Below are 12456 nucleotides of genomic sequence, written 5' to 3' on the forward strand. Positions count from 1 at the left end.
AAATTTCAACAACAAAAAAGTACAAGGAAAAGAATATAATTTAGAGAAGAGGAGACTGAACCACAAAATATTAACTAAGATCCAGCGGATGTAGGCAAAACTATGAGGTAAACTTCAGCCCCAATCGTAGACGCACTTAGCTGTGATGAAGCCTCACTGACCCCTCAGCAGATCTGCATCGGATGGTCCTGTGCAAATCACAGACACTATATCATCTTGGGGTTTCTCTGGACATAACATCACTGCTCTGCTGAATAGGCACAACTATCCTGTTTGCAGAAGTCCAGGATGCCTGAAAACCAAGAGAGGATGCATTTAACAAGTGAACAATGCTCAGGCTTGCCCGTGTCTGTGCGCACCCAGGGCCTGCAATTTCCTGGGAATGCCAAAAGGCTTGGAAGGGAGCTTCCTCTGAATCTCACACTTCTCTAATTCAGTGACTATGCAAAACGCAAGAAACCATGCACATTTCCACAGTTTATACCCAATACAGAATCCAGGTTGCCTGGGTGCAGCATTTTACTTACTGATTTGAGTATAGAGTTTGTACTCTGCTGATGCTTTGTAGTTACATAGCACATTTTGAGTGCCTAAAGAACCACCTACACAAATTATATCTCTAATTCTTAAAAGATCTAGTCAGGTATGTCAGTATTCTTATTCCCACATCCACAGCAAAACATTGCTGTGTATACCTGTAATGCCTGTCTCTAGAGTAAAGTGGGAGGGGCAAGGAATGGAGTGAGGAGGGAGAAAAACTTGGAGAGAGGAGTTGAAGAGAAAGCGGGAACTGAAAAGAGAGGAGGCAGAAGGAGGGAAAGAGAAGTCACGAAGAGGAGGAAGCGGCAGCCTGCAGTGTAGTGAAGAGAACACCTCCAGACAGAGAGACAAGCAACCAGGGAACTAGATAACTGGGATAAACAACTGCTGTTGGACCAGTGAACCTAACACTGCGGGTTAAAAATAGTTGATTCATAGTTGTGTTTTTCTTCAGGTTATTCTCTAAACCTTCTTAAGCAAAATAAATTCTGTTAAATATTTTTTGGGTTTGTTCTCTGGGGGGACAGCCATCTGCCCCTCCTCATCCCAGTCACAGAAACCTGAGACGTTACATAGCCAGCCCAGGCAGCCTGGAATGGAAGCCCTGCGGTGCGGTTTTAGGCCTAGAGTGGAGCTGGGGAAAGGGCACCAATTTTCCTTCCTCACCCCGTGGGGCCTTTCCCCTCCTGCACCATTGGATATAAACTGGTAAGGAGCTGGCCCTGGAGAAGGGCGAAGGTGGCGTTCATGTCTTCCTTTGAATACAGAGGGCAATTCTTTTTTTAAAAACAACAACAGAAGCACGTGCTGCACACAGCCCTTCCCTCCAGATTACTTTACTATAGGCTGTTAATAGCCCCTGCTGGGCCCCACAACCAGTTCACTTCTTTGTTCACAATGCCATACATCCTGGAAGGCCACATTTCCTTGTCAGGCTCTTTAAGGGTGTGTGTGTGTGTGTGTTTAATCCCTTTTAATTTAGAGACATAAATACATCTGCATACTTGGGAATCCCCTGAGTATTCAGAGACCATTCCCTTATTCTTACATGACTACATTTTGCTTTCAAACGGACCAGAGTTCGACCACCTGAGTTCGCTATGAGAAGGAGCAATGATATTTCCAGTGGGGCCTGAGACTTCCCTGAGGAGGTCATGAGTGAGGTAAGGTTCGAACCCAGGGCCTCTAGCTCATAGCCCATGCTGTGCTCCACCAGCTCTTAGTTGTTTGATTAGGGAAGCATCCCCCAACCTGGTGCCCTCCAGATGTGTTGGACTGCAAGTCCCATCATTCCCACAATCCAATGGCCCTGCTGGCTGGGGATTATGGGAGTTGTAGTCCACACATCTGGAGGGCATCAGGTTGGGGAAGGATGTGTTATGGAACATAGTGGCCCAATCTATGCGGGGCTGTTGGGCGGCTGGTTCAATATGCCGTCACTGCACAAGCATACCGTTGCCTGGTTCCAGCGGGGATTCCTAAAGTCCCCACGTCCCTTCCCTTGGCCGTGCTTCTGAATGTGGCAAACAGATAAAGCTGCAGACGACATGGGAGCTTACAGGAGGCCCAGCCTGCCTTGCGTCTCCTTCACAGGAGCTCAGCTCACCTGCAGGCGTGCAGCTAAAGACAGATTCCGCAAGCTGGAGGAAGGTCTCCCCGACAATGGCCTTGTAGCCCAGGTGGCTTGCCGGGCTGAGATGCTGGGTGGCATCTTTAAAGAGCAGGTCACTTTCTCCGTATTTCTGGGACTGAAAGAGCTGAAAGGTAGATGCCACGCTGGCTTCCTAAAAGGCAGTGGACAGAGCCATGGATCAGTGACCACAAGACAGGACTCGCCAGAGCTCACCACTCTTACTGATTTGCTTGCTTGCTTGCTTGCTGTCTTTCTATGCTGCTGCCCTATAGCTAAAGTTCTCTGGGCAGTGCACATTCAGGTCTTGCAAATAGGATTCAAAACAATAAAAATACAATTACACTATAAAACACACCACAGCAAAGATAAATCAAGCACAGACAGGTCGTAATATTTCAATGAGCTAGAAGCTCAGGGAACCTTAAAATCCTGAGGGCCACTAAGAAGCCTGGAAGAACAAACAACTTATTTGCCTGGGACCAGCAAAAAGACAAAGCAGGGCCCCAGGGAGCCTCTCTGGGGAGGTCTTTCCACAAAGGAAAGGGAAGGTCCTCTCCCTAGGACCAGCTCTGCCTGGGCTGTGGCACTTGCAGAAGGGCCTCCAAGGCAGGTCAAGGTCTTGGTAGCAATCCTGGCAGGTCCTGGCAGGCGGCGGCCCGTCAGGTAGCTTAGCCCCAAGCCATTTGGGGCTTTAAGGGTTAAAGCAAGCACTTTCAAGTGGGCCCAGAAATGGACGGGAAACCAGTGCAGATGACAATGCGCAGGCATCATGTGGCCAAACGGTCCAGTCCTAGTTAACAACCTTGCAAGTGGGAGATCAGCAGGGCATGGATCACTGTGGCCATCCCAAGTCATCTCTGTCCAGGTGGGTCACAGTTGGTTTGCTAGCTGAAGCTGATAAGAGGCACTGGCTCAGTTCAGACAACACATTTCCCAATGGTGGTTTTAGAACTCCATGGTGGAGTTTTTACACACCATTGAGAAATGTGTTGTCTGGCAGGAAAACTCCACCCCAAGGTGGACTCTTTTTTTGTGGAAAACACTCCACGCAGAATATCCACACTGTGCAGAGGAGAGTTCCTGCACAACCATTGTGTTGCATGTTGAGTAGAGGGCTCCGTGGAGTTTTCTGTTGCACTGCGTTGACTTTTCCCACTGGCTACAGAGTTCCCTGGCAAGAGCAGCGAAAGGAGCAAGTGGCGCTCTAGAAGAGCTGCCAGGATTGTTTTTTTGCAGCAATGGCTGATGGGATACTCACAGAATAGTAGAGTTGGAAGGGACCTATAAGGCCATTGAGTCCAACCCCCTGCTCCATGCAGGAATCCACCTTAAAGCATCCCTGACTGGTGGCTTTCCAGCTGCCTCTTGAAGGCCTCTAGGGTGGAAGAGCCTAGGTCATTGGTTCCATTGTCGCACTGCTCTAACAGTCAGGACATTTTTCCTGATGTCCAGCCGGAATCTGGCTTCCTGTCACTTGAGCCCATTATTCTGTGTCCTGCGCTCTGGGATGATCGAGAAGACATCCTGGCCCTCCTCTGTGTGACAACCTTTCAAGTATTTGAAGAGTGCTATCCTGTCTCCCCTCAGCCTTCTCTTCTCGAGGCTAAAGATGCTCAGTTCTTTCAGTCTCTCCTCATAGGGCTTTGTTTCCAGATCCCTGATCATCCTCATTGCCCTCCTCTGAACACGCTATCAGGAGGGCTGAGAGAGGAAAGAGGGTGGAGGAACTGTCAATCAAACGTTACCATGGATTTTACTCAACTCCGCGGTAGCCCACAGTCACACGATGGTGGAGTTAGAACATGTTCTGGGGGGACTACCCCTTAAAAAATCAACCACTGAGTGGAGTTTTCACACTGTGCTGACTAACGTGTTGTCTGAACTGCGCCATAGACTCATGCTCTCATTGGGTCTCATAGATTCAGACTCATGCTTCATGATAAATAACACTTAAACTGCTTCAATCCTACATTTCCAATCTTACCTGGGACTTCATCAGAAAGTCATGGACCTTGGCTACGGTCACAGGGCGCGTCACAACTACATTGGGAGGCACATGGCCCAGGTTGCAGGCTCTCCAGTCGGACACTGCCGCTCGGCTCCCATCTAGGCACAGGAGTTCGAAGTCCCCCGGGACAGATCCTGTCACCCAGCCTGAGCTATCCAGATCTACAAAGGAAGGGAAAGACAGGTTGCTTACCTGTAACTGTAGTTCTTCGAGTGGTCATCTGTGCAGTCACACATATGGGCTCTGCGCCTGTGCAGGGCCAGCTTCGGAAACTTCTCTAGCCGAAAGTCTTTTAGGCGGGAACCCCTCCCCCACCGTCCACTGAGCATGCTCAGGGGTTCCCGCCTAATCCCCTCAGTTCTTGAAACCGCCCAAACAGTCTCACTGAGGTGAACCACCAGGTAATAAAAAAATGACACCATAGTGGGGACGGTGGGAGGGTTGTGTGACTGCACAGATGACCACTCGAAGAACTACAGTTACAGGTAAGCAACCTGTCTTTCTTCTTCGTGGTCTCTGTGCACCACACATATGGGCGAATAACAAGCTGACTACCCGGAGGTGGGTGGTGTCAGGTGATGGATGAAAAATTCCACGGATTGCCGATAAGACGGCACGCCCAAAGGCACAGTCTCTACGCGCTCTGATGTCCAGACGGTAGTGACTGGCAAAAGTCAGAGGTGTCGACCAGGTATCCGCTTTGCAGAGGTCCGGTATGGCAATACCTCTTTCAAAAGCTGAAGCAGTGGCCCCTCCTCTGGTGGAGTGAGAGCGCACTTTCCCCTCCAGCGGGGGGCCAGCAAGTTCATAGGCTAATTTAATAGACTGAAAAACCCAAGCAGATATTCTCTGCAGAGATGCTTGGAGTCCCTTTTGTTTGACCCATAACAAACAAAAAATCTTAGGGATCTCCGGAGAGTCACTGTTCTGTCCAGCGTATGTAGTGTCGACTCAAGAAGAGTTGTCGGTGCAAGGAAAAAGCTTGGCAGAGTAAAATCCTGCCCAAGGTGAAAAGAGAAACAACCTTTGGAAGAAAGCTGGGTCCGGTCTAAGGACCACTTTGTCAGCATGAAAACCCGTATAAGGTGAGTCCATACGGAGTGCCGCTAACTCTGATGCATGTCTAGCAGACGTTATGGCAACAAGGAATACCACCTTAAAGTCGGTAAAAGCAAATCTGTCTTTGCCAACGGTTCGAAAGGCTTGGCAGACAGTGCTTTGAGCACCACGGAAAGGCTCTATTGCGGAACAAAGGAACGAAGGGTGGAACTGTATATTTCATCCCTTTCATAAAGCGCTTAACCAGTGGATGAGTGAAGACCGAACAGCCCTGAATCCATAAATGTGAGGCAGAAATCGCTGCCAGATAAACTCTAAGTGAGGAAACTTAAGGCCTCTTTTAACAAGAAAAAAGGAAAGTGAGGATGGTGGAAATAGGCTCTGAAAGGGGTTTCTCATTCCTGCTTAGTGCAAAGGAGAAGTGAGCTTCCCATTTGGTAGCATATGACTTTCTAGTCACTTGTTTCTTAGCTGCTAGAACTATGTCTCATATATCAGGGGGTAAGGATTGACAGTCTAACATTGTGGTTTCTACTATGAGGTCCAGAGAGCTCAATAAATTGAGGATTACTCCCATTGCCTTCGATAGCATCCTCTTCTAAGATGCCATGAGAAGCCAGTTGTCTAAATATAGGTAGACTTTCACCCTGTGTAGGCAAATGAACTGCCATATATTTTGCAAACATTCGGTGGGCTGTGCTTAGGTCCAATAGACACACCCAAACTGGGACATATCGGTACCTATGATAACCCCAAGGTACCTCTGGCGAGTGTTCTGAATGGCTATATGGAAGTATGCATACTTATGTGTATGGGGCAAAACATACTCCCTTCTGAGAAGCAGCATTAAGAAGGACAGTGTGTCATCCGTAATTTGCTGGTTCTGATGCAGGAAACGAGGAATGAGATTGAACAATTCTTCACCATCAGATGGGAGGTCCTCAATCTAGTTCACGGAGTGAGACCTGCTAATCATAGGTGTGCATGCGAAGCGCCAGAGCGCGCACCATCGCTCTCAACTCACAGTGAAGTGACGGGTCATGTAAAGTTGCTGACAAGAGGAAGAGTTGTTATCTGGACGTCATAACTAGATAGTGTATGACTCTGGGGCCCAAAGCAGATGAATATGTTCTGAAAACTCCCCTTGAGGCTAACTGAACTAATATAGAATTGGAACACGGGTGCATAAAGAAAAAAAACCCCATGTCCATTACTGGACCTTATGCAAAGATTCTGCACTTTCCAATGTCAGGGCCATCAAGAAGGGCCCTTCCAGGAATTTTTAACTGTCAGAAGCAGTGTTGGGAGGAAAAATATCGACACTGGAGTTGGCTTCTCAGTACATACAGCATGAGATACAAAATCCTGCACTTTATTTACCTAGTTATGTGTCTCAATTCCAAGCCTGGTCATCCTCAATGACCGGGAAGTGGTATAAGTCCTCCAAAGGAGGTTCTGCCCTGTGTGGGTGATGCAGAAGAGAGCAATGTTGAGACCGACTGATAGTCCTCAAAGGATTGAAGGGAATCAGGTCTATTCTTATGCTCTAACTGATCTTCCCCAAGTTGATCTCCTGATGTCCCATGGAATGGGGGTGGAATGGGGAAGAGCTAAGTAATTGTGCTGACACATTGTGGCTGTAACCTGTGTATCGGTCGCAATGACAGTGATCTCGGTTGTACGTATCCCCATCATGGTACTGAAGCCAGTATCCATGCTTGTATGGTATTCTCAGGAGATGTGGCCCATTTAACATTGTGTCCCCTCCTCTTCCAAGGGAGCCCCCCCCCCCCAAAAATGATGACATCAGACATCATGGAAATAAAACGCTCTCCATTGAAAGCAAAGCACTCAGAGAGTAGAGACTCTGTAATGGGGAGCTTGCAATTGGTGGTTAGCCTGCAAGGTATACACTGCCTGATGTGGTGGACAGATGTCCATTGGCTTTGGAGGGGAGAGATATTACATCTCACCCTCTGACATTGAAGCTGCATGCAAGATGCCCTCTTGGTATCAAGAGTCTCAGCGTTTGTACCAAAGAAGCTATTAATGTTATTGCCAATCTCGGTATCAAGGGTTCCAGCCTTGGTACCGAAAAAAACCAGTTATGTTATTGTCATTTTCAGTACCAAAAATTCTAGTCTTGGTACCAAAGAAGTCTTGGTACCAAAAAAAACCAGTTATGTTATTGCCAGTCTCAGCATTAAGAATTCCAGCGTCTGTATTGAAGATGCTAGTTATGTAATTGCCACTCTTGGTATCGAGGCTTCCAGTCTGTACCGAAGAAGCTATATTGTTGCCAGTCTCGGCATTGAGAGCAGTCTCGGTACCAAGAGGTTTCAGGCTAGGCACTGAAGAAGCTAGTTATATTGTCGCAAGTCTCAGTATCGAGAGTTTCAGTGTACTGAAGAAGCTAGTTATTATTGCTACCGAGGAGGCCAGCCATGGGGACTCTAACAGTAGTGGTTAGATCTGGCTTCCATCGAATGGCAGGTCCTCTATGCGTGTGCGTGCCTGCTGGGACAGCCCTGCGGACCTTAGCTACGCATGCCTTCGTAGCGCAATGGAAACTACCATGGCTTTGAGGCGCAGTCCGTAGCGTGGCGTGCTGTATTAAGCTATTGTCGAGAAAGCCTCATAGCCTCAGTACAAAAACATCTGCCAGTTCCCTTTGGTCATCTGGCAAGAATCCGGAGACAGATGTAATCTCCTCCCATAAAGAGAGCTTATGTTTTGCCATTGTGGCTTGGTAATTATGCACACGAAAGGATAAAGCTGTAGAAGAGTATACTCTTCTCCCCAGGCGTGCAACCTATGGCCTTTTTTGTCCACTGGTGCATTATTTGAGTATTACTGAGTTAGGTTTTGGGTGTGTAAATAGGAACGGGACAATTTAGTCCTGCATCTTATAAATATGTTGTCTAGCCTCCTCGACGTTGTGGCATAGAGGAGGGCAGCTTCCATGATTGTTGCGCTGTGCGCAGCAGCACAGGCAAATATGGAATAGCCACTGGAGTTGATGACCCACAGTATACATCATCGTAAACTGGGTCATTAAATTTCTCTATAGGTTGGGATATTTGAGTCCCTAGGGACGTTGCCATTCTTTGTACCTGATCAGTAAAGTTTGCTAAGTCATCTGAAGGGGACACCACGTCTGCAGTGACCACGAGGTCATCTGGTGGTGATGTATCTTGTGAGGAGTCCGATTGGTAATCCTCCTCCGATGGAACATCCAGTCCCATGTCTGATGTAGGCAACGTCTGCAATGTTTGCGACAGTACCGAGCGGTTGGTACTGTGGTTTGCGTCAGTTGCGGAGCGCGCCTCGGTACCAATGGTAGAGGCGGCGGTGGCATGGCCATGACATCCTCTGGGAGAGGTGGACGGGAGATCGTCGGAGAGTGGTTGTGGGTACTGATAATAGTAATCTAGGTGCCTTCTATGTCTCCAATCCTCGTAATAATACAGAGGATACTGGGGAGGTTGCCAATCAGTGTAATAATCCCGCATTCTTGGAGGGGACATAGGTCGTTCGCCATGGGTGGCATACTGGCGACCTGAATGAGTTAAAGCCAGTGAATGGTCCCGGGCTTAACCATATGGCGACGAGTGTCGGTATCGATAACCTTCGGTATCGACTGACGGTTGCTGTGGCATTTATCGGTACCGACATCCGTCGGTATCGATGGGTTGTGGCTCTTCTCGGTATCGAGGGGGAAAAGGGCCCTGATCAGCCGAGGTATTATCCATGGACGAACCTCTAATTTCGCCTTCCAAGACCGATGCCCTTATGGTAGGGTCGTCAGCCAGTACCGTGATGATCCGTAATGGAGACGGTGCCGGCGAGTCAGCAATACGCTCTGTTTGCTGCAGAGGGTTCAGGGCGAGGATGGAGTCGCCCGTCTCGGTATCGAGTATGGTCTCGGAAGCAATAGCCTCGGTACCAGGCTTATAGGTAGGGAAAGCGATAGCCTCGGTATTGGCTTATTGGTAGCAAAAGCGATAGCCTCGGTATCGGGCTTATCGGTAGCGGCAGAGACCTTTGCAGTGAAAGGCTCGACATAGGGCTCCTATGCCCTTCCGCATGCCTCGGTACCGGGCTCCTCGGTATCGACGAATCAGTATCGATGACTTTTTCCTCGCATTTATATTCTTGAGTTTTGCTCTTATTCCTCTGAGGGTCGTGTGCCTCAGAACACTCTCTCGCTCTCTTAGAAAATCTTTTGCCGCCCTTGCGGATGCGGACTGAGAGGAGGAGGAGGGGGGAACCGGTAAGGCTCACTCCGTGCTGGAGGAAGTTGGGGCATAGACTCCATTAAGATAGGACATTTGGAGCGTCAAGATGGTCTCGGTTTCTCAACTGCCTCCAACGCCTTATCCCAGAGTATCGCCCGAAGGCGGTCTGAGCGGTTCTCTCTCGTTTGCCTCGAGAACTTAAACAAACACATAAGATTCCACAATGTGTGTTTCCCCCAAGCAGAGCAAACAAAGTGAGTGTCCGTCGGTTTGCGTGATCTTCAGCCCGCAAACGGGGCACTTCTTGAAGAGGCCTTGATGTGCCATAAGCCACAAGGCTAAGTAACAACAAACAAATCCTTTTTTTTTTTAATAACTAAATAGAAAAGGTTAGAAAAACTGGAGAGAAAAGACAAGAAGGAAAATAGAATATTTTCAGCTGAGGTAAAGTATACCACACACGAGAAGTCTCTAAACGCTGTTGACCCTACAGGCGGTTGAAGAGAACTGAGGGGATTAGGCGGGAACCCCTGAGCATGCTCAGTGGACGGTGGGGGAGGGGTTCCCACCTAAAAGACTTTCAGCTAGAGAAGTTTCTGAAGCTGGCCCTGCGCAGGCGCAGAGCCCATATGTGTGATGCACAGAGACCACGAAGAAGAACAATGCGAGTATTGTTCAGACTGGGTCTGTTGATCAATCCATGTTGTGAATAGGAGCCAGCTATCCAATACCCAATCATTGGTTACTTTTTAAGATGTTCATAAAGCCAAATAAAAACAAAATGCCCATCAATTTTGTTTGTTTACAGAGCATGAAGAGAGTCTGGTAAGTCATTCTGAAATAAACACACCAACATCGCCACCAAAGCAGCCTACTTCAGAATGGAACACACAGTCTCAATCAATTATAAATTCCCTCCGCTCTCAGTGGTGACATCTCTTTCTAAAAGATGGAACGTAACCTTAACGGTTGTCTCTGTAGAGTTATTGCTGAGTCGACACAAGTAATCTAAGAGCCCACCTCTTCAGGAAGTCGCCTCTGCAGGTTGGGTTGGGAACACTTTTCCTCAAGCCACAAACTAAATGATGGCAGTCTGGGGCTTTTCCATTGGAATGCCAGCTGCAACTGAGCTGCTGACCCCATAAGGAGACTGTTAAGTTCTCCTTCATTTTAGGTACTTTAGTCAATATTTAAGATGTAAAAGCATTTGATAAGGCCCGAGGGTGTGTGTGTGTGTGTTTGGGGAGAGATTGTAGCCCATGGTGCAATATTTGTTCTCAGTCCCTTTGAATGCACTCACCATAAATGATAGCTCAGCTCTGCATTTCTTCTAGCAATAGTCTGCTTATTCACATGGCACAGTTTATCCAGAATACAATCTGGATTTAGCTATTAACAGGCATGTTGGAGGCTGCCTTCAACATGACTGGCACCAATGGCTTCCCAGAGTTTCAAGCAGGAAAGCCTCACAGTCTTTTGGGACCCTGATAAGCCAGGCCCAAAGGTTTGACTTTCCCATGTTCCTGTATAACAGTTATTAGTTAAACACCACATGGGAATCCCAGGACGGGGGGGAAATGAAGAAAGGAAAAATAGGTCTATGGTGAATTATAATGGTTGAATGGCAGTTTATATAAAGGGCTTAGGATCCTACTAGAAAACAGAGAAGGCTCCAAAAAATGATTATCCAAACTAAACCAAATATTATTTTTCTTCAATAGACCCATCATAAGAATGACTCAGATGAACTATTTACTTTCCTGGTATAGGAGAGACTTAAACTGCAAAAAAAAAATCATCTAATGTGAGAAGGGTTGCTATAATAAGCCTATGCGGCAGGGTCTTGCTATTTACTGTTTTACTCTGTACAGCACCATGTATATTGATGGTGCTATATAAATAAATAATAATAATAATAATAATAATAATATTAGTAGTAGTAGTAGTAGTACATTTATATCCCAGCTTTTTTCCTCTTGCAAGGGACCTAAGGTAGCTTACAAAGTCCTCCTCCTCCTCTCAATCTTATCCTTACAGCAACCCTGTGAGGTAGATTAGCTGAGAGTCATGACTGGCCCAAAGTCACCCAGTGAGCTTCACCCAGTTAGTGGAGACTACAACCCAGATCTCCTGAATCCCAGTAAAACACTCTGGCTACTATTCCACACTGGCTCTCATGACTTTAAAGTAGAAGATATTTGTAAAGATAGTAAAGGGAGATTTATATTTCTTAAGAGAGACACTGGTGCAGGAAATCTGACCTTGGGGCATATTTAGCATCCTAATACAAAGCAAATATTTTAAAATGCACAAGTTAGCTTTTATCTCACTTTAACCAAACTTGCACACACATAATTGAAGGGCAGTGAAAACTCAGACTCACCGGCACACTTCAGAACCAGTCTCAAGCCATGCAATTATTCTGCAGTGACACGGAGAGGCACAGGACGGTGCTCTTGCAGGGATCCCAGGGCTGGGAAATGCATAGGGCCTTTGTTTGGCAAATGGGAACTGAGGAAGAGGCACCATCTCTGGCACTTTAGGGGCTGCTTTTCAAATTTATTTATTTATTACATCTTTATACCGCCCAATAGCCGAAGCTCTCTGGGCGGTTCACAAAAAAGAGCAACTGAGTCCTCTCCAAGCACCAAGAGCCCTGTGCTCAGCTTACACAGAGAGGTGAGGGCATCTGCTTAAGCAGTGATAATGTCTGGGGAGAAATTGATCTGAAAAATATCTCTGGCGCTTTAGTAGAAACTTAAAATATGGGTAAGAGACATCTTACGCTTAATATTCTGGAGCAGGTTATGATGTTCCAAGAAAGCCACATCCCCAAAACTTCTTCCACTGGGGTCACCCGAGAGACATCTAGAAGGAAGAGTGGTCCAAATCCAGCAAAAGTTAGTTCAAGTCCCAATGAAATCAATTTAGTCAGCTGAACTGGAGCCAGCATGATTTATTTATTTATTTATTACATT

The 12456-nt window shown here is 47.1% G+C and overlaps 1 protein-coding gene across 1 annotated transcript in view; it reads right to left on the reverse strand.

Moving 5' to 3' along the window:
* Nucleotide 1: 1 nt before the first annotated feature.
* LOC134410667 (serotransferrin-1-like) overlaps nt 2-12456 on the reverse strand; it is a 39130-nt gene continuing 26675 nt past the window's right edge. The window contains exons 14-17 of the mRNA XM_063144063.1: nt 12264-12346; nt 4158-4342; nt 2147-2324; nt 2-292 (exon numbers count right to left, since the gene is read on the reverse strand). Coding sequence (XP_063000133.1) covers nt 240-292; nt 2147-2324; nt 4158-4342; nt 12264-12346 — 499 coding nt within the window. The 3' untranslated portion in view covers nt 2-239. The remainder of the gene's footprint in view (nt 293-2146; nt 2325-4157; nt 4343-12263; nt 12347-12456) is intronic.

Source organism: Elgaria multicarinata, chromosome 18 (assembly GCF_023053635.1).
Source record: "Elgaria multicarinata webbii isolate HBS135686 ecotype San Diego chromosome 18, rElgMul1.1.pri, whole genome shotgun sequence".
Taxonomy (NCBI): Eukaryota; Metazoa; Chordata; class Lepidosauria; order Squamata; family Anguidae; genus Elgaria; species Elgaria multicarinata.